At 39.4% G+C, this 26,526-nt stretch overlaps 2 protein-coding genes and 2 pseudogenes across 2 annotated transcripts in view; 3 read left to right on the forward strand and 1 right to left on the reverse strand.

Annotated features, from left to right (window-relative positions):
- The first annotated feature begins 806 nt into the window (after window positions 1–806).
- Window positions 807–2,043, forward strand: LOC146464953 (uncharacterized; annotated as a pseudogene).
- A 2,600-nt stretch (window positions 2,044–4,643) lies between these two features.
- LOC146464954 (uncharacterized) lies at window positions 4,644–5,917 on the reverse strand (annotated as a pseudogene).
- Window positions 5,918–8,746: 2,829 nt separating this feature from the next.
- On the forward strand, window positions 8,747–15,265 carry LOC146464955 (microfibril-associated glycoprotein 4-like). Its single transcript, XM_085129084.1, has 6 exons — window positions 8,747–8,796; window positions 9,176–9,505; window positions 11,054–11,168; window positions 11,654–11,996; window positions 13,125–14,042; window positions 15,007–15,265. The coding sequence occupies exons 2-5, from the start codon at window positions 9,188–9,190 to the stop codon at window positions 13,354–13,356; spliced, it is 1,008 nt and encodes a 335-aa protein (XP_084985210.1). The 5' UTR covers window positions 8,747–8,796; window positions 9,176–9,187; the 3' UTR covers window positions 13,357–14,042; window positions 15,007–15,265.
- A 7,363-nt stretch (window positions 15,266–22,628) lies between these two features.
- Window positions 22,629–26,526, forward strand: part of LOC146464956 (microfibril-associated glycoprotein 4-like) — a 5,478-nt gene continuing 1,580 nt past the window's right edge. The window contains exons 1-4 of the mRNA XM_085129082.1: window positions 22,629–22,746; window positions 23,143–23,472; window positions 25,385–25,499; window positions 25,913–26,327. Of these exons, the coding sequence (XP_084985208.1) occupies window positions 23,155–23,472; window positions 25,385–25,499; window positions 25,913–26,327 (848 nt within the window). The 5' untranslated portion in view covers window positions 22,629–22,746; window positions 23,143–23,154. The remainder of the gene's footprint in view (window positions 22,747–23,142; window positions 23,473–25,384; window positions 25,500–25,912; window positions 26,328–26,526) is intronic.

Here is a 26,526-nt window from a genome sequence, read left to right on the forward strand (position 1 = left end):
ATAAGTCACCAAGTTTTCTCTCATTTTTCTAGCGATACTTTTTTCTCCCGCGCCCTCTCATTCTGTTTTGCTGTGGAGTGTCGATTGGGGAAAAGTTGAACTCATGTGCCTTCCCTTTATTTCCATCGTAGCTTGCTTTTGCCTTTGCGTCAACATGATCAGCAACCTTCGTAGGCTTGCATGGGCCATTTATTGTCATTTGGCATGGTTTAATGTGGCCTGTAGTTTGTGGATTGGAGATGATATGAGATTGCTTTACGCATGATCTCTGTACGTCCACTATCTCTTAGCAATAATCTTTTGGGGGTAGAATCGCCTGCGTCGTTATCCCCTATTAAAGAGATTTAGCATCGCGTTTACGCGAAAGGGCAAACGTTATCTTGCCGTTTCACCTAAAATAGCGTGAACCTTTTGTCTTTAGCTGGAATTTTGCGAGTTTCGATGAAGCTGTTTTGCTGTGGTGAGTTCATGAAGAAAAGTGCGGCCTGTAAGGAGTGCGTTATGAAGGAGTTTTAATCATGAAACTTAATTGCCCTCAATTCCCGGAAAAAATATTGGGTACTTGTTATCAACAAGTAACTACTTATATGTATAAGAAAAAAATGAACGTGAAATGTAAACAGGGGTATCTGATATTTTTACGTCCACCATCTCATAATAGCCGTCACGTCGCTCTTCTAGGCACGTGCGATGCTAAGCAGATTTTCTCACAAGAATAAAAAAAGTGTGTTTAATTTTATTCCTCCGAAAGCATACGAAGAATCTTCTTGTTTCGATGTTCCAAATATTTTTTTTCCTTTTAAAACATGGCGCTTTTTTCAGAGATTGCTGATGAGACTCTTGTGAGACGTTTGATTTGGCGAGGATATACTCATGAGGAGATTAGATGCCTTTATCAACAGCGCTTTGCAGAGTTAAGAGGACTAGGACGTCGCAACGTTAGAAGATGCTGTATGGAACGTAATTTGAGGCGCCTTTCTGATGAAGATCTTGACGAAATTGTCAGTGATCATATAATGTGCTACGGCAATAGCTATGAGCGTCGAATGATGCAAGGTAGTGTTTGCGCCATGCTAGGAGTTACTTCAAGAGCCACTAGCCAGAGGAGGATTTCAGCGGCTTGTAGGCGAGTGGTACCAGATGCACTTAATGCAAGAACAAGGGACACTCTGATTCGAACAAACCCTGTGCCGTATTTTTCTCCTTATTTTGGATACAAAAGCCATTTTTATCAGAATGAAAAAATTGCAAAAACCTTTGGGTGTACACACGTGATGTTTGTCGACGGTTGCTCTAGATTTATATGTGGAGCAATAATCCTGCCCGTAAAGAACCCCATCCTTATTTACCATCATTTATTCAGACCAATATTGCTCTGATATAGATTATTCGATCAGATCAGAATGGATCACGGACAAGAATTTTGCTTGTGTTTGTTTGTTCTGGAACTTCTTAAAGAATACAGATTTGATAAAAGGAGAATGCCATGGCGTCAGACACAGTCTACACAGAATTATTTAGCAGAACGCATATGGCCAGAAATAAACCAAAGAATAAACTATCCCATAAATCGTGTCCTCGTTGTTCTTCACGCGTGAGAGACATTCGACTTTGATGATGCTGTTACGAAGTTCTGCGTTTCTGAGGACTATGTACACCTGTCATGACCCTTTACAGCGACTTGTTGACTCTTGGAATTTTCATCGAATTCCTAGGCATAATGGGTGTGTCCCACTGGAGAACATGCTACAGTCCAACCTGCCGGTCAAACTACCTGAGGAGCCGGTACCCTACACTGAAGAGGTTGTAAGAATGTATGAGCGGAAAGGTGGTAGCTTCACCCACGATGCACATTTTGGAATCGACCCTCTAGCATTACGGCCAGATCTAGTAGAGTCACGAGAGAAGTTGTTTTGCGCAAATCAGCCGACAGGATCAATAATGTTTTCTGGCATAGTGCACGGGGACACAGAGCTGTTTTAACATGCACTTCGCTTTCTGATTGATTTAACGATGTATCTGACCAGATTCCTAGAGAATTAGAAGAACACTTCATGCATCTGCTGACGTTATTGACATAAAACAAAAAATCGAGATCGCTTTGTGAGACAACAATGATGTTACGTTTGTCAGATTAACATTAAATCGTGAGAAACTACCATCCCCCTTCCCCCCCCCCCCCCCCAACCTCCTTAGGCCTCTTCGTGTCCGTCTTTCTTTCTTTTTTGTAAGGGTGGGGGGATTACCCTACAATGCCGAACAAGTCAACTAGCTGTAAGTTCACTAAAAAGAGACCTTACGCTAATACGAAGACAAAACTAACGAAAAGGCCCTTATAAAGAACAACTCTCGAAATTTTAACCAACGACTGCAATTATCTCGTCTAGTTTAATATGTCCGGTGTGGCCGAACTATATCCACTGGACTGTTAGACGTTCAAGTTCACACAGCGAAAAGAAAATTTACTAAAATTAACTATGGTATGCCCACGTTCTCCACAAAATACCAAGAAACGCTCATTTTACGTTGTTGAAGGTTTGGCAGAGCACGTCAAAGAAATGTACTGAAATGAAAAACGCACGCGGCACGGAGCCATTGATGTTCTTGTCACCGTCTCATCCGTCCATTCCTATTTCAGCTGACTCAGTATACTTCAAACATTTAATGGTCGTGAAACTTGTACTGAAAACCTAATAAACGTTAAAAACGCTGACAGCTCTCAAAGCCATAACCTAGAAGCTTGAGAGTGACCAATGCATTACATCAACATAGTCCATCACTGAAAGCCGAAATCTAAATCCGAAATGCTGAGATCGTCGAGATCGAGCGCGTCTTACCGTTAATGGCCGCCATCTTGAATTTTAGATGTACCGAGGGGGCGGGCGTCGGGGATTATAGCTCTAGGGGGTGGGGGGCGAGAAAAACTATTTTTCTCGCCTCCTCCCAAACCGTCCCCCGCCTCCTAAGTAGACTTGATACTCTTCCCCAGGTTAGACTCGGTACGACTGAAAGTCAAGATGGCCGCCATTAACGGTAAGACGCGCTCGATCTCGACGATCACATGGAAAAATAGAGGACTGTAAACAGTCTAGAAATCTAAATACTAACCTGACTAACGGCCAAAAGCTAAATGCTGAAATCTGAACACCGAAAGCCGGAAGCCAAATGTTGAAACCTAAATCCGAAATGCCAAAAGCTAAATCCGAAATACCGAAAGCGAAATGCCGAAAGCTAAATCCGAAATACAGAAATCCAATTGTCGAAAGCTAAATCCGAAATACCGACAGCTAAATCCGAAATACAGAAATCTAATTGTCGAAAGCTAAATCCGAAATACCGAAAGCTAAATCCGAAACTTGAATGATTGAAAGCGAAAAGCTAAGTACGAAATTCTATCTGGCCATAAAGGTACACTGATCCTATACCTCCTTGAGCACTATAGAAGACTATTGCAGGTTTGAGAAGTCTCACACAGACATTGCATGTTCCACAAAGGACAGCAGGAATCAATCCCCGGGAGGTACAAGAAGTGCTGGTGCAGCAGGTGAAACCCCCAAGCAAAGATGCCAAGGATAAAAAGAAAGCACGCAGGGTAGATGGAGTGCGATCCACTTGAAGAAGACTGTGCAAACTGCAGCCATGAGGCATGGTATCAATACAGAAGAAGAGGCAGCGTCTGTATATGCTAACAGTGGGGATTGCAATGTTTTCCCTGCTGGGATTGTTATCAACCCATCCTGCTCACACCTGGCTGCCTCTCCAGATCGAAGGGTCTATGATCCCTCAGAAAACAATCCCTGGGGGCTGCTGGAAATCAAGTGCCCTCTAAATGGATTCGATCTCTGAGCTGCCGTTCAAATGTGTCAATGGGCTTTATAAACTTAACAAAACACGCAGCTATTACTACCAGATCATGGGACAGATGTTGTTAATGAAATCAAATCCAATGTTTTGGTTTATTTAGCACATCTTGCTAAGTACCTGTTTAACTCTTTTGAGGTATCACAATAATTGTGATACCTCAAAAGAGTAATGACAATTATTGTCATTACTGAACCAAGATTTGCTGAACAATACTTATAAGCAATTAAAGTTTTAATAAAGTGGCCCTCTAAAATTTTTCAGAAGGCAGCATATGGTCCAAAATTGGTTTACTGAACCAGCCAACGAAAGTGCCAAAATTTTGTCAAATTCTTTGATTCGCCTGATTGCCCGCTCAACATTGATATGGAGGCGGGCAATCTGCTGTGTCTCTGTTACTTCTTTGAAGGTGAACTGCAAAGAGATTTCTTTTGACAAGAATGGAGGGATTGTCAATAGAGTATTTTTGGTTTGTAATATATCCTGAATTAGGAAACCCTTGTCTGCCATTACCTCGTCTCCTTCTTCGATAAGTGACAGAATCCCGCTGCGCCTTGTTATTTCATTGTCCGATAGTTCCCTGATATAGGGAACTTACAAATGTTACCGTGCCTTGAGGAGCTATACCAACTAAACATTTCAAGGTGGTATGCGACTTGTATGCAGAGTAGAATTCTGAGTTGAAAACCTTGGAGCTTGCCCTTTGGACTTTGACCTCAGTGCAGTCTAGGATAACCCTCGTTTAAGCGTATGTGGTTTTGAAGCACTGAGACATACTCCTTTTAATTCGAGCAGTTGTGGGCGAAATCGGCACTTGGCCAAGTATTGTATACAGAAAATTCGCCCAAGTTAAAATAATTCTGCTGACAGTACTTTTGCTAATATTGAATCTCACCCCAAGTCTGTCTCCAGCAAACCTAATCTTAATATGATCATAAATAACACCAATTGGTCATAGACTGACAAAGCACATTTACCACTGCTACGCCTTCGCTTACAGTTTTCTTTGCCTCTGCCACCCTGAATCTGGGACCATTTTATCATGGTTTTAGCATACGGCTCAACCCAGTTATAAAAGCTATCAAATCGTTCTTTTGATACAAAGCCTGTATAAAATGTCAGCAATTTAGGATCCTTGGAAATATTTTCCGCTCCAAACTTGGACTCTTTGAGATCATTCACTTGTTGCTCTAGATCTTTGATTAAGTATTCCAATTTGTCCTCTCTGGGCTCAGTTCGGCAGGCTGAATGTTTTCGTTCTCTCGTTCGTTCGTAGCCATTTCTTGCATTGTTTCAGCAGTAACCTGCCCTGCAGATTCAGTCACCTCTTCTTCCATCTCGACATCCTGCAGGACTGAATCGAAAAGAGATTGTCGTCGCTCCTCCTTTGCTTGCTGTTCTGCGATATTTCTTAACTCTTGTAGTTGATTTTGTGGGTACTCTTTACTGTCCTTGGTCCATGCTAAAAGTGATGGCAAAACTCCTGCTTTCAGACGTGTATTTCCGGTTATTGTTTGATACACATCGCTTGGCTTGAAGTGAGCAGAACACACAAAAGTAGAGCTCTTTCTTGATCTTGGCAACGAATTTAAAACAACAAATTAAAACGCTGATCACAAGAGAGAATCTCATGAATACAGATAGCCAAATATGCAAATCAGAGGCAATGAAAACAAACAAGCCAGTGCCATGTGCATTTGACAGCTTGGGCGAAAAGGAACAAAAAATCTAATGTAAGAAGACTGGTAGATTCGAATAATTGACTGTTGTTGCTCTGGATATAGATTGAGTAAATATTTCTTGAATAAAGCGTGTCCTAGCTGAGTCTTAAATCGAAAGAAAAAGTCGACCACAAGTAACAAGTGCGTCTGACAGCTGGCTGGTCACGGATCGACACACTCACCTCACAAAGCGGCCTTCCGTATCGCTTTATTGCGGCAATCCACTACGATCTCTGTGAAGGATTTAAGGGAAAGTTGAAAAACGACAAATTCTTACCACTATTGTTTCGCTTGTCGTTTTTACAGTAATTTATACAGCAATGATCGTGGGCCATGATATGTGTGTATCTCCACTCAGTACACTTCAACGCAATCCTCTCCCCATAACTTTATGCCCGTCCAGCCTCGTTTGGGTGCGGCGCACAATCCAAGATGGCGGTACGTGAAATCAGAGTATGGTCAGTGCGAATACACTATAATCGAGAGGGGACCCTAACTTTTTATTTTGTAGTTGTTGAGTCAAAAACTGATAAATCGGGAAGCGTTTACGCACTTTATGGCAATTTTTGATCCAAAGTGAAAGGGGGACGACAGACAGTGAGCACAGCTAATACTTTATAGGTGTTAAGCGGAAACATATAATACCGTACTAAGGATACGTCTAAGAAAGAATTAAGAACAAATTTTAAATCCACTAACTGAGTCAAACAAGGATGAGGTAGAGACGTTTCAGGGATCTGCTCGCGCGAGCCCGTTAACGTCATAAATTGTACTAAATTGTCTAACGATCGAAACGTCAGCACTCGCATCTCTTTACATTTATACCTCCATACATTTATTTGTCCGCAGACATTTTCTGTTCCGAGAAACGAACAGTTTTCTGAGCGCTAAACTTTTAAAGTTTGAGGAACAGCCTATGTGTTCTGTCGTGAATTGTAATACCGTCGTGAATTGTAATACCTGTCGTAAATTGTAATAACACTTGTCGTGAATTGTAATACCTGTCGTGAATTGTAATAACAGTTGTCGTGAATTGTAATAACGTACCTATCGTGAATTGTAATAACCTGCTGTCGTAATTTGTTATAATCCGAGCTGTCGTGAATTGTAATACCACGTTGTCATGATTTGTAATAAGTCTTAAGAACAAACAATTACAAAAGAAAATATAAAAAATGACGCAAGAAAAACAACCTTTATTTTGATCCAAGTGTATTTTTCAAAATTTGAAACACAAAATCCAGCTTACGTTCGTAACATTTGTTTACGCTTTGAAATTGAAGCAAGACAACGTTTTAACTGACCCGAACAGTATAATTTGTCAGGCACCCTTGGTTGGGCAAAATTATTCCTCTGACCGTATTTCAGCTGCGTGACTTTTCTAAAATACGACAAAAGAACGCTTTTTCATAACAAAGTATTTTAAAAATATGAGTGGTGAATGAATACATTTGGACAAGGAAGTCTCATTCTTTTTTTAAATGCTCTGCAAGCGTGTTCAACTTGTCTCAACGTATGAGAGTCACGTACATACTTGACACTCGGTTGTAAATAACAGTTCCTTGAAGACTTCTCAGAACAAAATCTTCAAAAACAACATTTGAAGAAAACGTTACTCTATTCAAACAGAGATTACGCTACAGAGGTTACCCCGATAACCTTAAAGATAAAATTCTCTCGGACGACGGTCAATATCAGCGAAAGAATGTCGGCCCTACAAAACAAACAAAAAACGCGCAAAAACATTTTGCCGTTTGTTGCAGAATATCGGCGCCCTTCTGTGCTTTACCTAAAAACCATTCAGATGAGTAAATGGCACTTGATAGAAAATCAGCCTCTGCTAAGAGAGATCTACAAAGACCCTTCCTACTTTCGTACAAAAAAGGGAGATCTTTGAAAGACGGCGTATTCGTAAGAGCAAATTAGCTTTGAAGGTCATATTCTTCCTATCTCGACCAATAGGAGCCGTGTTTGGCCTGTCATTTTACCATCATTGTATAATTGTTTGTTCTTAGGACTTATTACAAATCACGACAAGGTGGTATTACAATTCACGACAGCTCGGATTATTACAAATTACGACAACAGGTTATTACAATTCACGATAGGTACGTTATTACAATTCACGACGACTGTTATTACAATTCACGACAGGGTGATTACAATTCACGACAAGTGTTATTACAATTCACGACAGGTATTACAATTCACGACGGTATTACAATTCACGACAGAACACTATCAGCAAGGAAAATTTCTGTGCTTGTATTCGAGCCAATTTTAAAATTCGAGCATTAATATTATATCTTATACATTGTCCTTCGTTAGTGTTGTTGTCCCGTAATAAGAGGTGTTCGCCTCTTCAGCTCTCCCATCTTAGAAATGGGAGCTGCGAGGAACGAAACATAGCCAACTTGAAAAATACCCGTTCACCTGCATAATTTTTAAAATCAATGATTTGTCAATTGGCTTTTTTTCGGATATTTTCGGATGTTGACTTTAAGTGAGTTCCAGCATCGACTTCGACAAGTACATTTATATTTTCGTGTTTTTCAGCGGCAAAACTTTCATCCCCGTTAGGAACTCTTTCATTAATCTGGTCAAAGTGCTTAGTTTCATCAAGACGATATCATCAGATATTTACCAGTTTTAATTAGGGCAGTTGCACCAGCTGAAGCAACTTGACCAACAAAAGATCTTGGCGGTGTTATAAAGTATAATAGGTGGCATGACATTTTTAATAAAGAAATTATCATATGTCATTCTATATCATATTGCACAAGTACATATCCGGCATGAAGGTGGAAAAATTTGCAATTTTCGAACTTCCCTAGAGACCTTCCCGATACATTTATATTTTCGTGTTTTTCAGCGGCAAAACTTTCATCCCCGTCAGGAACTCTTTCATTAATCTGGTTTAAGTCCTTACCAGTTTTAATTTTAGGGCAGTTGCATCAGGTGACGCAAATTGACCAACAAAAGATATTTGCTGTGTTATAAGGTATAATAGATGGCATGAAATTTTTAATTAAAAAATATCATATGTCATGCTATATCATATTGCACAAATACATATCCCGCATGAAGGCGGAAAAATTTGCGATTTTCGAACTTTCCTAGAGACCTTCCCGAGATAAATTATTTCATGGAGTGTGAGTGTGTATCTCAGTAAAGGACAGTTAATCAAACACAAAGGGTATGAGTTTGTCTTGAGGTTATTGTCACTGCCACAGCAAAACAATTCATTAATTTATCGCGATAATGACTAAATAACGTGCTAAAATAGGAAATGAATAATAAATCATTTAGGGCTTAAAGCGATGTGGATAAAAGTAGCGAACACCACTCGTATAGGAAGGCAAAGAAGAAAAAGTGGATATTGATATTATGACCCAAATTATGTGGCTGTGCTAAATAATAAATTGTAAATTTAAACGCCCAAACGCGTGAAACGTGAGAGTCTTGCGTTTATTTTTAAGGTTACTGGGTCTTCCTTTGTTTCTCGTTAATAATTTAAAAGTTGAAAACTCTGCAATACTTCATATGACGAATCTTTGCAAAACGGTTAATTAGTTTTCTTCCTCTGTTAACAGCAAACAGCAAAGATGTACCCCTACTGGTTACTGTTCTATGGTACGGCTGTTCACGCCATCTGTCGCATTGCAGATCCAGACTTGGAAGCAATCAACTTTGCCAAAGCTTTACGCGGAAAAAAGCTCAATGGGAGTGCATTCCAAGAGATATCAGTGGATTCTGAAGTCTCTTGCCAATTTGCGTGTGTCAAAGACACCCGTTGTTTGTCTTACAACTTTGGTTCGATGAACGAAGGAGACAGCTTCACCTGCCAGTTGAGTGACTCTGATCGATTTACAAGTCATGAGAACTTTACAGAAGGTGATAAAATGCTGTACAGGGGGATAGAGGTAAATTTTCTTTGAAAACTCGAGAATAATATATTAAATGTACTAAGCTTTTCCTAAAGGCGTGGGCAGACACTAAACCTGAGGTTTTCTGTCAAACATAAGTTAAAGATGTGTTTCATGCATCGTTTCAAAATTTTAAAGCACTTTCTTCTATTTTTTCAAATTTGCAAATGAATTAATTTCGCGAGTGTAGAATTCTTGATCTTCTCAAAAAATACTATGCTTATAATTTGAAAGTCATTCTGGAGGAAAAACATATAGCCAAATGTTGAAAAATGACTTCTGATAGCGAGAACTAACTGGAACTACGACTAACATCTAATTTCTACTCATAAGTTGAAATATGCTAAGCCTCAAATGGGCAACTGTTCATTCTTTCAAACCTGTCCCTCCTCATCAGAGAAAGGAATTTTTACGGAACTTTAGGTAACTATGTCTAACTGAGACGCAGAAACTCTCCTAGAAAACAACCTTATGTAATTTAAAGCCAATGTTTTGAAAACAATTACCGTCAATTTATTTAATTCGAAGTGCGCTTATTCTTGGGATTTTATCTCTTTAGATTAACAATCACAGGAGAACCGTCTTTAGTTTTTTAAACTCTGGTTTCATTTTTGTTCCCACTGCTAAAATATAGGCCCGATCAAACGTTCAGATCCGGTTTCCGAGATCTTGCTTCAGCAATATTTCCTTTGTAAAAGGTTTGATAAGTTCACATCTCAACATCCCATCCCGGTTACCCAAACGAATTAAAAATGGCCTATAGGTAAATCCTTGAATTCTACTCTAATAAAGAAATTTACTACAAAGAAATGTGAGAGGAGATGGCAACAATTTATGTGGACGAAAATTTTAATAGCCACCCCACGGTCCTTGCTGATACGAACACCTGCTGTACCACCTGTAAGTTTTCAAACAAGTTATTCAGGGTGCACTCTTCTTGCTGTTCTTATTCCAGTTTAGGAATAACAGAATACTCGGATTTTCAATTTCGAAAAGAACGCTCCTAAAATCTGGAAACGGAATACCCACGGCGGAGGTGACCTGAGACTACTTTGTCTCCGCGCGAGCGGCCGCGTAGGATTTCCCGCTAAAAATTTCCCAAAAGAACGCGTATTCTGTGTATTCTGAGTAAACCGTATTCCTTTCATTCTGTTCATTCTGCTATCGCGAGCAGAATGAACAGAATGATATTCCGTTCATTCCGAAAACGGAATAGCTCCAAAAAGAACACAAATACCGTCTATTCCGAGTATTCGTATTCCGGAATAGTCCCAAAAGAACGCGCCCTTAGGCACACGAATGCTTGGTTTTAGAAATTGAGTTGATCAGTAGGTTTATTTGGCCAACGTAAAGACATTCGTGTGCTCATAACGTCAGCATTCAAATCTGTTTACAGTGGTCAAATTACCTTATCAACTCTGTTAATATAACAAAACTGTTCGTTTCCACTTCCCAACAAACGCAACACCACAGCTTCTTTAGGGACTAACCTCTTGTCTATATTTATTGAGGCTCAGTTGAGGCTATTTTTTAATATGAAACCAGAGCATCTGTGAGTCTGACAGCACGCCTTGTGGTGACAAAGGAATCTGCATCCCTAAATATAATGAAGACAGATTTCACTGCAAATGCGACGCCGGTTATACAGGGATACCATGCGGTAAGTCATGGAAGTGAAACTTTAAGTGCATACGTTACGCTCAAAAAGGTTTCCCCTGAGGTCCACAATATCAGTCGATGCCATCAGATGGCGTGCAAATTGTGTCATGATTTCCAAACCTTGACAATCCGTCATTAAATATGTTTGAATTTTAAACAGATTCACAAAACTACAAAAATTGACCGAGAAGAAAGATACTGAACTTATCTAAAACTCTTACCACAATGGCATGAAAATTTTTCAGAACGAAGCAAAACTCCATAAAGTCGACCTGTTAAAATATGTTTGCCATGACAACACCAATTTTTGTGAAAAACTGATACAAAAATATACACAGATACATTTCAGACAAAGTCACAAGTTTGGTGGACATCGACAATGCAACAATCCCTAAATTCCAATTTCATGTTCCAGAGCCAATTAAAAGCTGCTCCCAGCTTCTCCAAACTGGAATTAATTCCAGTGGCGTGTACACCATCATTCAGATGGCGGCAAACCGATCCAAGTGCGGTGTGATATGACCACGGCCGGTGGCGGTTGGACCGTTTTTCAGAGACGTTTGAACGGCTCTCTTGATTTTTTCCGCGGTTGGGCGTCCTACAAAAATGGGTTTGGAAATCTGGGCGGCGAGTTCTGGCTTGGAAACGACAAGCTCCATCGTTTGACAGCCGGTGATAACATGACACTGAGAGTTGATCTTGAAGACTTTGATGGGAACATCACGTACGCCGAATACACAACTTTCAAGGTAGCAGACGAGGGTGACAAATACCAGCTTTTGATTGGAGGATACAGTGGCACGGCTGGTGATTCACTGAAATGGCACAAGTAAGACAAACAATCCAGTTAAGTTGATATTGAATGTTAAATAATTGGAGAAGTTTTAAATTTGCCATCGTAAAATATCAAATCATTTCAGAATAAACTTTACCTTAAGTATTTTATGGAAATGCGCTTGATACTGGCCGATCACAGGAATTTTAAGGTGGGAGGACCACCTTCTGTGAAATTAATTATGCCCATAATTACAGATTTATTATGTGGTGGGAAAAAATTGATCATGTGATCTAGCTAGAACAATCTGGAGAGCATCGTGTTTGTTTCGAAATTTTGAGGTGAATTTCTGTTGATACGAAGATTTCTAATGTACTAAATTGACTGAACAAAGTATAGAATTTTAACTTGTCGAAAATTTGAAGAAATATAATGGAATGGAAGAAAAAGTGCTAAAAAATTAAATAACAGGCTTTTGATTGATGGATACAACGACACGGCTAGCTGGTAAGTTAAGTCATAACCGGGAAGATAGCGAAGTCGGAAAGTAGCTAATATATTAATTATTATGTTCAAAGGTGACTATATCATTCTGGTCATTTCAGTTAGAGCGGTTTTCAATTGAGTGTCGAAAGTAAGTTCGCATTTTGGTTTTGCATTACCACGCTCTATGATTGTTAAGAAAAATCGCGCCACTTTCTCAACCAATGGCAATCCAAACCAAAACCAAAATCGTGTTTTGGCCGCACGCGTTTTCCCGCGCTTGACGCCGGTTACATGTATTTGCTTCGAATTCTGATTGACTCGTTGTGTTGTTTTCATCTGTTGCGATTGGCCAGAGTACTTACTTCGGTTTTAGTTTTACGACATTCAATTGAAAACCGCTCTATACTGCGTTTCTTTTGCAATTAAAGTAATTGGTTCAATACCTTTGGCATCTTAATCACAACATTACTATAACTCTAAGATTTTTAAATTAATTTGATGAAATTGAACCACTTTTCGTTATGACACCGTTATTTATGAGGTGTACCGTAAATTCAGTAAACCTTCGAAGTTTTTGTCTATGTAACAACAAATTGGTTTCGTGTCGTCTTATGTAAGGACTGAAACGGGACTATCGCAACTTCGATAGTTCTACTTTTTCGAAAATTTCTATGTTTATTTCTCTTCTCTTTTTAGCGGTATGCAGTTTTCTACCAAAGATCAAGATAACGATAATTACGTTTCGTCATGTGCTGTGCAGTACAAAGGCGCTTGGTGGTACAACGCATGCCATGGGTCCAATCTTAACGGACAGTACCATGGCGGACAGCATGACTCATATGCTGATGGGGTCAACTGGTCCTCCTTCAGGGGACAGTATTATTCCATGAAACGTGCTGAAATGAAGATAAGACCGAAAATTGCATAAAAACGAACCATCCTTGCATCATGTGAATTATAAACCTAACCGTAGAATCTAAAGTTTTATCTGTTACTTTGTTTGCATTAATACAGGTAAAAGTGCTTTTGTGAACGAAGTTTAGTACTAGCTTATTTTAGGCGTTGTCCTGTTACCCAAAGAAATGGAAGGCTGTGCTTGTAGATAGGTTTGCTAAGACCTCCTTGTAGGTTTGAAAACAACTTATTAACCTGACTGGTTGTTTCTTATCGATTTTCGTTACCAGTTGGCCTATTAGTGTGTTTTGGCTTGTCCTATCACTCATCTTTCAAAAGACCATCTAATACTCATCTGACGTTGAATCGCAAACACGTTTACAACACAGAGTGAATTTAGGCGAATCGTGTCATGAAGCTTTTTGGTAGTTTGTAGTCAGTAACAGTAGTTGCCTGGCGAGGCTTACTTTATAGTTCGACTGGTTCTCCTTAGAGGAACAGACTCAAGTAAGGAAAATTGGCAAGGTCAAGAATTCAATTTGTCAACTATGCCTTCTAGGCATGACTGCAACAGTAGCTCAGCTTGGTTATGACTCAGCCAGGCAACTTAAACTTACAGTTGATGTGTACGAGTGCAGTGCGAGCTGTAGACAGGGGAAGTGGTGGGGAGGGGGCAGTGTCTCTGACGTTGACTGTGTGGGGGTTGAGTGTGGGGGAGCAGTGATGGCGCAGTGGTGAGAGCACTAGTCTCCCACCAATGAAGTCCCGGACTCGGCGTCATATGTGGGTTGAGTTAGTTGTTGGTTCTTGTCGTTGCTCCGAGAGGTTTTTCTCCGTGTACTCCGGTTTTCCCCTCTCCTCAAACACCGACATTTCCAAATTCCAATTCGATCTGGATTATTGTCAAGCACTCTATCATGGGCCTCTGGCTCGGGTGATTGGGAAAGCACTCCCCATGTTATTGACATAAATAAATTACTTTAAAGTGCCAAAAAGAAGATATCTGGTGTTTCGACAACTCTGAATCGCGGTGCCTCTCACCTTTATCAAGCTAGTACGGTATTCAACACTGTTCTGCAGGAGTCCATTTTCAAGGTCACGAGCCCGGTTATCATTTTATGTTATGTGCGCGATTTTTGTCAGGACGGATTGATTTTGGCAAAATCAACTAGTCGCGCAACAAATGTTGCATTGCAATTTGCAATGTTTGTTGCCCTTATTACCACCTCCGTGCGCAACAAATTTTTCATGTTGCAGAAAGTAGCCGCTTTACTCTTTGCAACATGAAATTTGTTGCTCGCGGAGCTGGTTATACGAGCGACAAACAATCGCAACTTGCAACGCAACGTTTGTTGTTCTACAAAGGTATAAGAAAATGCTGCCCGTATTACTTGGCCTTTAACATGTTATGTTACACTTTTTGGCGACTTTGTACTAATAATTGGCACTAATTGATAAGGAAAAGTAAAAGAAAAGAAACCGTATTGTCAAAAATACGTACTGGGTCCGGCAACGGGCCCCAGATTTACTAATTCACGTCTAAGTTCCATGATCAAAATGTAGACCTTTTAATTTTCTTATTGAAAATTCTCAAAGAACACAGTTAATTGCAAAACATACTGACACTTACTGATACCCAAACAAACAGGTGTGAGACTTAATACTTAACAGTTACGTTAAAAAGGGTTTTAAGTAACTTTAATTTTGCACTCCTTCCGTTGTTACTTATGGGTTCAGTACGGTTGCTAACACATCAAAACTTTGTACTATACATGTCAATGGATAATATTATTTACTTAATGTCACAAAGAAGATATTTATGCATATTTTTATATAGAGCGGTTTTCAATTGAGTGTCGAAAGTAATTTCGCGTTTGCTTTGGTTTTGCATTACTACGCTCTGTGATTGGTTAACAAAACTCGCGCCACTTTCTCAACCAATGGGAATCCAAACCCAAACCAATCGTGTTTTGGCCGCATGCGTTTTCCCGCACTTGGTCCCAGTAACCTGTATTTGCTTCGAATTCTGATTGGCTCGCTGTGTTGTTTACATCTGTTGCGATTGGCCAGAGTAATAACTTTGGTTTTGGTTTGACGACACTCAACTGGAAACCGCTCTATTCGTGATATTGCCTTGAGATTTTCAGTAGAACGATAAGGAGGTAGGTAAATAAGTAAGTAAGTAATTTTACTTAAAGTGAAACTCCACTTAGCTTAAAGCTACTTTACAGGAAGCCCACTATAACCGCCTGTTCTTGTGTTTTGTCTTTTTATCGGTTGTTTATATGTTCTGCAAGTGTATAACTCGAATTATTAAAAACTGGGTCATTGGACAATACAATAGGCCAATTCCGGGTTTCTTTAAACCTCATTATGAAAGTGAAGCTAAGTGCAAAGCTTTTTATATGAAAATTAGTTTTGTTTGCATATGAATGAAAACTAATTCTCACATCAAAATCTTTGCACTTAGCCTCGCTTTCATAATGAGGTACAAAGCAACTCGGAATGGCCTGTTCCAAAGATTTGATTGACTCAGAACGGCCATACGATGTCAACAATGATACAATGCCCGAAAATAGCTCCCATTACCGAAGTTGTCTTCCTGTGAATTTTGTAAGAGGGAAATCAGCAAGATCAAGCAATATTTCTTGGTTGATTTATAATAAAACGGTTAATGAACTATATGCCAGATATTATATAAGCTTGATTTAAAACATTTTTGCTTTTTTTTTTTGGTCAAAATTGAAACACTTTGCTCCTTTCAAGCGCACGTTGTAACGCAAGTGCATGGTCCATCTTAGCAGTCCGTACAGGAAAATTCGGGCCGATCAGGAAGCCAATCAGAATGCTCCTTTCAGCGCAGACAATTTAGGAAACCTAATAAGAACCAGAAAAGAAAAGACAGGATGAATAAATTTAGACAACAGATGTAGGAAACGTGTTGAAAAGAACATTTGCAAACTATCATAGAGTCAGTAATTGTTGATAATGGATCTTTTACGTGTTTTTCTGAGGGATGCAACAGATGAAGAGTTCGTAATCTCAGACCAGTTCAGCTGTATATATTTGATATTATAGTTATCGTTATTATTATAAAAAGCTACTCATGGCTATATTACAAGTAAACAGAAAAATAATTGTCCAGTTTTGCTATAAATTATCACCCCAGTGCAATAAAACTGTCGATTAGTGACTCTGGCCAGAGACAGAGTAGGTCGGAATGGATTGAAACTTGAAAAACATTAAGCTAACGTTTTTCAAATTCTCGCATTTTTGTTTCCAAAATGTGCTAGAACAGATAACGAGTTGTTCCTTTCAAGAATTGAGTTGATTTCTTTCCTCTCGCTGTTCTAAAATTATTTTGTAGCTAAGTGAAGGTCTCATTTCACCATCATTTCACAAAAGAGCTTAAAAACCTCATGACACTTCCCCTTTTAAAAGTATCTTGGGAGGCTTGGGTTCGAATCCCACCGCCGCCACCATGTTTTTCACTCACTAACATGTCAGACGTAAATTTAATAAGTAGCGACAGAAGCTTTATATACGTTATTACAGAGGAGCAAGATAAGTTTAGTAAGCTGCAAATGCATATGATTATATTAAATGAAACATCATGATGTTAATGCAGGTGGTAATTAACTTCATAGTGTTCCACAAACGGAGGTAAAAATGTTTGCATGGAAAACGAGGAGTGCGGAGTGCGGAGTGCGGAGTGCGGAGTATGGAAAATGAGGAGCGTGTGGAAAATGTAAAATATGGAAAACGAGGAGTGTAGAAAATGCAGAGTATGGAAAATACGGAGTATGGAAAATGGGGGGCGTGGAAAATGTGGAGTTGTTGGAAATGCATTAACTTGGACAAATTTATTAATTTCAAAGCATTTTAACGCATTTTTTCAATATAAAAAATGCTTAGAAACGTCTTACTCTCAATAACTGGAAGAAAACGGAAGTGTAAAACTAAAACGTTTCTAGTCTGGATAGTTTACACGTCCTATTAAAGGGTTAAATTTCACTGAGGGTTTCTAAACTTTCTTTGTAACTCTCAACTATAACGGTAACGAAACGGTAGTAGAGACCTTAAACGACGAGAACGGAGAGGAAAACGCTAGTTTTGATGTCTGTGACTCTACTACACAACACAAAAACTTGTCTTAGCGAAAAAAAAACGCTTTTGGTTTTCGACCGTGACCGGGAAGTTAACGTTCTGGTTGTTAAGGTCCCTACTATAGAAACTACTGACAACGTGCGTAGTATGATCAGATAAATGTTCATTCTGCAACTGTGAATGACGACATGTTAAGTTTGAAAGTTTTCCTTTCGCATTCTGCTATACCAAACAGAATTAAATTTTACAATTTTGTTTAAGATCTAGATTTAGACTCAGCGTCGTGTAATGAGGAAACAACAGCATTTGTAAATTTCAACGATGATGTTCTCAACCCTATGGATGCGCTATCGTAGGCCTTGCATGGTCAGAAACTAAATCTGCCTAATGACCTCAAGAGGACCGAACTTCATCCTTTCTTGGTCTTCAACAAATTTGAATGCTATCGCAGCTTATTTAACAAACGTCATTTTTGTCTTATCAATTAAAAGCTAATTTTGTGGTATGCTACCACAACTGTCAGCTATATAGCGTATTCATAATCACAAAACTTGTTGCTCTAACGAAAGTCTAAGACATGGGCAATAGGAAACATGGGTTTCGACTAAATAAGTATTACATTTATCTCAAATATAGTTGAATTACTCACAATGAAGTAGTCTTTAGTCTTTTCTGGTCGTTTCTCCCCATTTATTTCTTGTAGAATAGCCCTGATTAACTCGATTAACTGGAACTCGTAGCAACTCTTGTTTCCAGTTTTCTCTCTCCCGAACATTGTCCGACAACTCTTCGTTACCAGACTTCTAGCGGCTTTTTAGACCCCCTGGAGCGGCACCCTTTGCTTCCTTATATGGAGCTGGGCATAGTTTCTTCTTACGAGGTTCGCACGATTGATTGAGTTTGGTTCCTACCCAGGGGGGATTATGAGTTAACACTCGCGCGCTTAGCGGCCGCGCCTGGGATTTTAATAGGATGCACGGTTACCAAGACCATAACGAATGCTGACGAATTTGTTATGCAGGCTAAATTTGTTTTGAGTCAAACGGCGCGTTCTTATTTGTTAATTAGGGCTATTCGTATAGATAATCACATGATTTCGAGTGCAATTTGGGATAAATCAGCACGAGTAAATTTTTCAAAGGCTAACCAAATTGCACGAGCCCGTAGGGCGAGTGCAATTTGTAGTCTTTGAAAAATTTACGAGTGCTGATTTATCCCAAATTACACGAGAAAAATCATGTGATTACTTGTTAATAATATACATGCAAAAATTTGACTCTGTTTTCCTCTTATCGTGTTTATTTCGTGTCATGGCCCACTGGTCCCGCCTACATTAACGTTATTGGTTGATAAATGACAACCTTGATTGACATGCTAGCAATGCTAGCACTTGTGGAAACTTACAGACCAAAAATATCCTCTCAATCGACAAAGATCAAGTTCTGGAAGCATTTATCATTCTAAAGCGTTTACATTTTATGGACCTCAAGGAGAAAAGAGGTGTGAAAAGACGTCAAAACTTGTCTATTTGAAGAAGTCAACTTGTTAATGTTTGTTGTCGAATCTAATTGAGGCGAAATCGATCAACATTTTCAAAACTTGAAGCTTTTCGAACTTATGAATCAGTGAGAAATACTGTCCTTGCCAGGTGGTGCGGCTGACTGTGGCTTTTCGGGAGCTGCTGTGTTTCCCATGTTGAAAGTGACTTGACATTGGTGGAAATGGTTTATGTTCATGAAACACTGACGCTGATCATTCTGGCCAGAGATAGAACTTGGCATCTGAAACGCCGCGAAAGCTGCTTGGTTAAAGTTGTTTCCACATTGAGCCGTTTGAGGGTCTGGCGAGAACGGGTTAAAAATATTGCTGGAGCTGCTGGTGCTACTATTAAAGCTGTTTCCTCGGCTAACTGGCTGTTGATGTTTTTAGCGTGGCTGATGGTGTGGGAAAGCTCTCGCTGTTCTCTTTCATCTCCTTCGTCATAGTCATCCAGTGACTTCTCGTTTCTGTGGCCCGTTACTTTAACAATTGAACTTCGTTCTAGGCCCGCTGTCTTCAACTTCTTTACAACCGTTTTCCTGGCGCTGTGGTTGGAAAAGGTCTTCAACGAATCTTCTAGGCTCGTTCCTTTGATAACGGACTTCATCATGTCGTTGATTTTGTTTGCTCCCATCGGCTGCCGCTTATACCAAACTTGCGAGGACGGATTTGGCACACAAGACAGATAAAGTCGACCGGTTGTCCGTATTTCGGGAGGACGACGCCACAGAAATTCTTTGAAGATTGCAACGGGACATCGGTCATCTCCAGTTGCAAACATTTTTGGAAGGAAGCTTCTGGGCTTTGCGGACAGTCTGGACTGGCGTGTTTTTGTGAGGTTCTCGATAAATTCGACGTACTCTGTGTTGTTTTCATCCAATCCAAAGGAGAAATCTTCAACCGTCATGCTGTGGTGTTCCTGTCGACCTCGAAGACCAAAATATTGGGTCAGGAACCACCAAACTGTTTGGACAAGGACTTGCGGACTTCCCTTTCCCAGCTTCTTTTTTTCCCACAGCTCATTTTCCTCGGTTGTTGTCAGACTTCTCGCCTTGTTCGGCCGCTTGCCTTTGCCTTGTTGCCGCAATAGGCGGGCTTTTCCCTCCAGAACTTGCTTCGAGCTTTTAAACTCTCTGTCGCGAATAATTGAGTGTTTGCACTCTTTCTCTGTTAGGTATCATTTAATAGCAGTCACCATTACTCGAAGGCTATCAGGCTCGTAATCTTCCCCGTCTTTCTTACGAACTGTTGCGTAAAACTCCTCCAGAATTTTGTTCAGGGCCTCCGGTTCGTACTTTTCAATACTTTCGTCATAGCCCTTTTGAGAAGCCCAAGACTTCCAGACTTTAAGCCAATTATTTGTGCTTTGTTGGGTGTTTTTGTTCTTAGCATTCTCCTTCAAACTCTGAATTAAAACGTTGTTACTTTCTCGTAACCTGTCCGCCATTTTGTGTTGTTGCGTGTTCGCGACTTTCCTGTCAATCAATTTAATTTCAACTTTCTGCACTCAATTTCAACTTTCTGCACTGTTTGAGTTTAATTGACGTGCTCTCAGCCAATGAGCATGCTGAAATTTTTGCATGTATATTATTATACAAGAAATAAATGGAGAGAAACGACCAGAAAAGACTAAATACTTCTTCATTGCGAGTAATTCAACTATATTTGAGATAAATGTAATATTTATTTCGTCGAAACCCATGTTTCCTATTGCCCATGGTTGAACATGGGGTTTTTTCGCTGAATATGCGCGAAGCTTGGGTGGTAGTAAGAGTTGTATAGTCTGGGCTAAATACTAATGCTCCAGTAGCTTGATCCCTTCTCATTACCCTTTAATGTTTTCATGTTCAGTGATACTGGTATCGACATCGACAACATTAACACAGCAATTTAGGGTTAGTTAGCAGTGCTACAAAATAATTGGAATTTTAGATCGTTAACATCCCGGTCCCGTTCGAAAACCGGAAGCGTTTTTTTTTTTAATTAATTTTTTTTATTTATTTATTTTTTCTCTTAGACAAGTGTTTGTGTCGTGTAGTAAAGTCACGGACATCAAAACTAGCGTTTTCCTCTACGTTCTCGTCGTTTAAGGTCTCTACTACCGTTTCGTTGCCGTTTTAGTTGAGAGTTACAAAGAAAGTTTAGGAACCCTCAGTGAAATTTAACCCTTTAAAAAGGACGTGTAAACTATCCAAACTAGAAACGTTTTACTTCCGTTTTGTTCCAGTTATTAATAGTAAAACATTTCAAAGCATTTTTTATGTTGAATAAATGCGTTAAAATGCTTTGAAATTAATAACTCTGTCCAAGTTAATACATTTCCACACGCCCTGCATTTTCCATATTCCTCATTTTCCACACTCCCTATTTTCCACACACTCTGCATTTTCCATACTCCGCATTTCCACACACTCTGCATTTTCCAAACTCCGCATTCTCCACACTCCTCAATTTCCATACTACTGGTTTTCCACACACTCCGCATTCTCCACACTCCGCACTTCTCCTTTTCCATCCAACCGGTAAAAATATGTCCACTTTGGACAGTAATGAACAGTGAAAATATACTATAAGCGAGGGGAGACCCTAAATTTTTATTTTATAGTTGTCCAGTCAAAAACTGAGGAATTGGACCAGGATAAATCGGGAAGCGTTTACGCACTTTATGGAAATTTGTGATCCAAAGTGAACGGGGGAAGGCAGACAGTGAGCAGAGCTAACAAGTGTTGAGCGAGGACAAGTAATACTGTACAAAGGATTCGTCTACGAAAGAATTTAGAACAAATTTTAACTCCACAAACTGAGTCAAACAAGGATGAATCCTGGGTGGCAGAGACGCCTCAGTGATCTGCTCGCGCGAGCCCGTTATAAACTGCTCTGACGAAAGGCTAACGCTCGAAACGTCAGCGCTCGAATCTCTTTACATTTATACCTCCATACATTTATTTGTCCGCAGACATTTTCTGTTCCGAGAAACGAACAGTTTTCTGAGCGCGAAACTCTTAAAATTCGAGGAACAGCCAACGAGCAAGGAAAATTTTTGTGCTTGTATTCGAGCCAATTTGAAAATCCGAGCATTAATATTTAATCTTAATATTTTCCGTCATTTAAATGTTTATTGTGTATCATTAAAACGTTTGCGCGCCTAGGATGTGGAATGAAAGCACGGGTATTATTTTGTTTTCTTATACATTGTAGTTCGTTAGTGTTTTTGCCCCGTAATAAGAGGTGTTCGCCTCTTCAGCTCTTCCATCTTAGAAATGGGAACTGCAAGGAACAAAACATGGCCAACTTGAAAAATACCCGTTCAGCTGCAAAATTTTTAAAATCAATCATTTGTCAATTTGCTCGTTTTCGGACATTTTCAGTGAGTTCAAGCATCGACTTCGACAAGTACGTTTACATTTTCGTGTTTTTCAGCGGCAAAACTTTCATCCCCGTTAGGACATCTTTCATTAATATGGTTAAAGTGCTCAGTTTCATCAAGACGATATCATCAGATATTTACCACTTTTAATTAAGGGCAGTTGCATCAGGTGACGCAAGTTGACCAACAAGAGATATTTGCTGTGTTATAAGGTATAACAGGTGGCATGACAAATTTAATAAAGAAAATATCATATGCCATTCTATATCATATTGCACAAGTACATATCCGGCATGAAGGTGGAAAAATTTGCAATTTTCTAACTTCCCAAGAGACCTTCCCGAGCCGATAAATTATTTCATGGAGTGTGACTGTGTATCTTAGTAAAGGACAGTTAATCAAACACAAAGGGTATGAGTTTGTCTTAAAGTTATTGTGACTGCCACAGCCAAAAAATTCATTAATTTATCGCGATAATGAATAGCGTGCTAAAATAGCAAATAAATATATAATAAACCATTTAAGGGCTTTAAGCGATGTGGTTAAAAGTAGAGAACACCACTCGTATAGGGAGGCAAAAAAACCCCAGTGGATATTGATATTATGATCCAAATTGTGTGGCCGTGCTACAAATAAATTGTAAATTTAAACGCCCAAACGCATGAAATGTGAGAGTCTTGCGTTTATTTTCAAGGCTATCGGGTTTTCCTTTGTTTCTCGTTAATTATTTAAAGGTTGAAAACTCTGCAATAATTCATATGACGCATCTTTGCAAACGGTAAATAAGTTTTCTTCCTCTGTTAACAGCAAACAGCAAAGATGTATCTTTACTGGGTAATGGTCTATGGTACGGCTGTTCACGCCATCTGTCGCATTGCAGATCCAGACTTGGAAGCAATCAACTTTGCCAAAGCTTTACGCGGAAAAAAGCTCAATGGAAGTGTATTCCAAGAGATATCAGTGGATTCTGAAGTCTCTTGCCAATTTGCGTGTGTCAAACAAACCCGTTGTTTGTCCTACAACTTTGGTTCGATGAAAGAAGGAGACAACTTTACCTGCCAGCTGAGTGACTCTGATCGATTTACAAGCCATAAGAACTTTACAGAAGATGATAAAATGCTGTACAGGGGGATAGAGGTAACTTTTCTTTGAAAACTGGAGAATAATTTTAAATGTACTAAGCTTTTCCTGAAGGCTTCACTAAACCTGAGTTTTTCCGTCAAACATAAGTTAGAGATATGTTTCATGCATCGTTTTAAAACTTTAAAGCACTTTTTTTGTACTATTTTTGACATAATTTTCTTCAACATGTTGTTCGTAGCTTGTTGTAGTAATGAAAGGGTACCTCTTAAAATAAAAAGTCCATTTAAAGCGAACTGAAGGAAATTAGTTCGAGATGAATGTATTTGCAAATGAATTAATTTTGCAAGTGTAGAATTCTTAATTGAGGAAAAACATAGCTAAATGTTGAAAAATGACTTTTCGATAGCGAGAACTAACTCGAACTGCCAGCCACATCAAACTTCTACTCAAAAGTTGAAATATGCCAAGTCACAAAAGGGCAACTGTTCATTCTTTTAAACCTGTCCCTCCTCATTAGAGGAGAACGTTTTAACGAAACTTAAGGTAACTATGTCTGACACACAGAAACTCTCCTAGAAAGAAACCTGATGTAATTTAAAGCCAATTTTTTGAAAATAATTACCGTGAATTTATTTAATTCAAAGTGCGCTTATTTCGGGTATATTTTTGGGATTTTATCTCTTTAGATTTAGTCATGGGGAAACCGTCTGTTTCTATTGGTAGTTAATGATAAAAAAAATCGCTGGTTTCATTTTTGTTCCACTGCTAAAATATTGCAGCTCCTCACCTTCATGAAATCAATCTAGAATGGCTAACATTCTCAGGAACAGGGCAACAATTGCGCATTTACCATTAACAAATATCTTTGAAGTCTTCTTCGGAGTTATTAAACATTGGGCGCTCCATATGAGATCTTGCTTGAGCACGATTTCCTTTGTAAAATATATACGAATTAATAATGGCCTATACGTAAATCCTAGAATTCTACTCTAATAAACAAATTTAATACCAAAAAATGCGAAGAGAGATTGCAACAATTTATGTGGACGAAAATTTTATGCTTGGCCTAGGGTGGAGGGGGTACTTGACAGCTGCCAGATGATTTTGACAAACGTTCCAAGGAAGAGAAAGCTAAAGCGAAGAATCACGCCTTTGTCATCGCGGTAGCCGGGCTGAATTTTCCCATTTGAAAAGAAAACAAAAGTCGTCTCACTAATTTCGCAAGCCTGGTCACTTGACTCATATAAAGTTGTGACATATTTGTCTTGCACTGAAATGAATTCAAATTAAGAAAGGGCAATAGCCACCCAAACGGCCCTTGCTTCGAACACCTGCTGTACCACCTGCAAGTTTTAAAACATGTTATTCAGGTTTCATTCTTTTCGGGCTCTTCTAGCTATTCTTATTCCGGTTTAGGGTTAACAGAATACACGGAATTTCAATTTCGAAAAGAACGTTCCTAAAATCTGGAAACGGAATACCCATGGCGTAGGTAACCTGAACGTACTATGTATGCGCGCGAGCGGCCGCTTAGGATTTCCCGCCAAAAATTTCCCAAAGGAACGAGTATTCTGTGTATTCCGAGTAAACCGTATTCCTTTCATTCTGTTCATTCTTCTATCGGGAGCAGAATGAACAGAATGATAGCTCCAAAAAGAACTCAAATACCGTCTATTCCGAGTATTCGTATTCCGGAATAGTCCCAAAAGAATGCGCCCTTAGGCTCACCAATGCTTGGTTTTGGGAACTGAGTTGATCAGTACGTTCATTTGGCCAACGTAAACAGATTCGTATGCCCGAAACGTCAGCATTCAAATCTGTTTACAGTGGTCAAATTACCTTTTCAACTCTGTTGGTATAATAAAGCCGTTCCTTTTTAACCTCCCAACATACACAACACCACAGCTTCTTTAAGGACTAACTTCTTGTCTATATTTATTGAGGCTATTTTTTAATATTAAAACAGAGCATCTGTGAGTCTGACAGCACGCCTTGTGGTGACAAAGGAATCTGCATCCCTAAATATAATGAAGACAGATTTCACTGCAAATGCGACGCCGGTTATACAGGGATACCATGCGGTGAGTCATGGAAGTGAAACTTAAAGTGTATACATTACACTTAAAAAGGTTTCCCCTGAGGTCCAAAATATCAGTCGATCCCATCAGATAGCGTGCGAATTGTGTCATGATTTCCAAACTTTGAGAATTCGTCATTAAATATGAGTAAATTTTAACAGATTCACAAAAACTACAAAAATTGACCGAGTAGAAAGATACTGAACTTATCTAAAACTCTTACCTCAATGGAATGAAAATTTTTCACTACGAAACAAAACTCCAAAAAGTCGACCTGTCAAAATATGTTTGCCATGACAACATCAATTTTTGTGATAAACTGATACAAAAATATACCCAGATACGTTTCAGACACAGGCACAAGTTTGGTGGACATCGACAATGCAAAAATCCTTAACTTCAATTTCATGTTCCAGAGCCAATTAAAAGCTGCTCCCAGCTTCTCCAAACTGGAATTAATTCCAGTGGCGTGTACACCATCATTCCAGATGGCGGCAAACCGATGCAAGTGCGGTGTGATATGACCACGGCCCGTGGCGGTTGGACCGTTTTTCAGAGGCGTTTGAATGGCTTGGTTGATTTTTTCCGCGGTTGGGCCTCCTACAAAAGTGGGTTTGGAAATCTGGGCGGCGAGTTCTGGCTTGGAAACGGCAAACTCCATCGTTTGACAGCCGCTAATAACATGACACTGAGAATTGATCTGGAAGACTTTGATGGGAACATCACTTACGCCGAATACACAACTTTCAAGGTGGCAGACGAGGATGATAAATACCAGCTTTTGATTGGAGGATACAGTGGCACGGCTGGTGATTCACTGCAAGGGCACAAGTAAGACAAACAATCCAGTCCAGTTGATATTGAATGTTAAATAATTGGAGAAGTCTAATTTGCCATCGTAAAATATCAAAGCATTTCAGAATAAACTTTACCTAAAGTATTTTATGGCAATGTGACTAATACTGGCCGAACACAGGAATTTTAAGGTGGGAGGACCGCCTTGTGTGAAATTGATTATGCGCATAATTTC

This window comes from Pavona decussata, unplaced genomic scaffold (assembly GCF_977016875.1).
Source record: "Pavona decussata unplaced genomic scaffold, jaPavDecu1.1 SCAFFOLD_158, whole genome shotgun sequence".
Lineage (NCBI taxonomy): Eukaryota > Metazoa > Cnidaria > Anthozoa > Scleractinia > Agariciidae > Pavona > Pavona decussata.

Coding starts and splice junctions, on each gene's coding strand:
- LOC146464955 (XM_085129084.1), top strand. CDS start 9,188: ATGTACCCCTACTGGTTACTGTTCTATGGTACGGCTGTTCACGCCATC. Junction 11,169..11,653: donor TTATACAGGGATACCATGCG/GTAAGTCATGGA, acceptor ACCATCATTCAG/ATGGCGGCAAACCGATCCAA. Junction 11,997..13,124: donor GATTCACTGAAATGGCACAA/GTAAGACAAACA, acceptor TTCTCTTTTTAG/CGGTATGCAGTTTTCTACCA.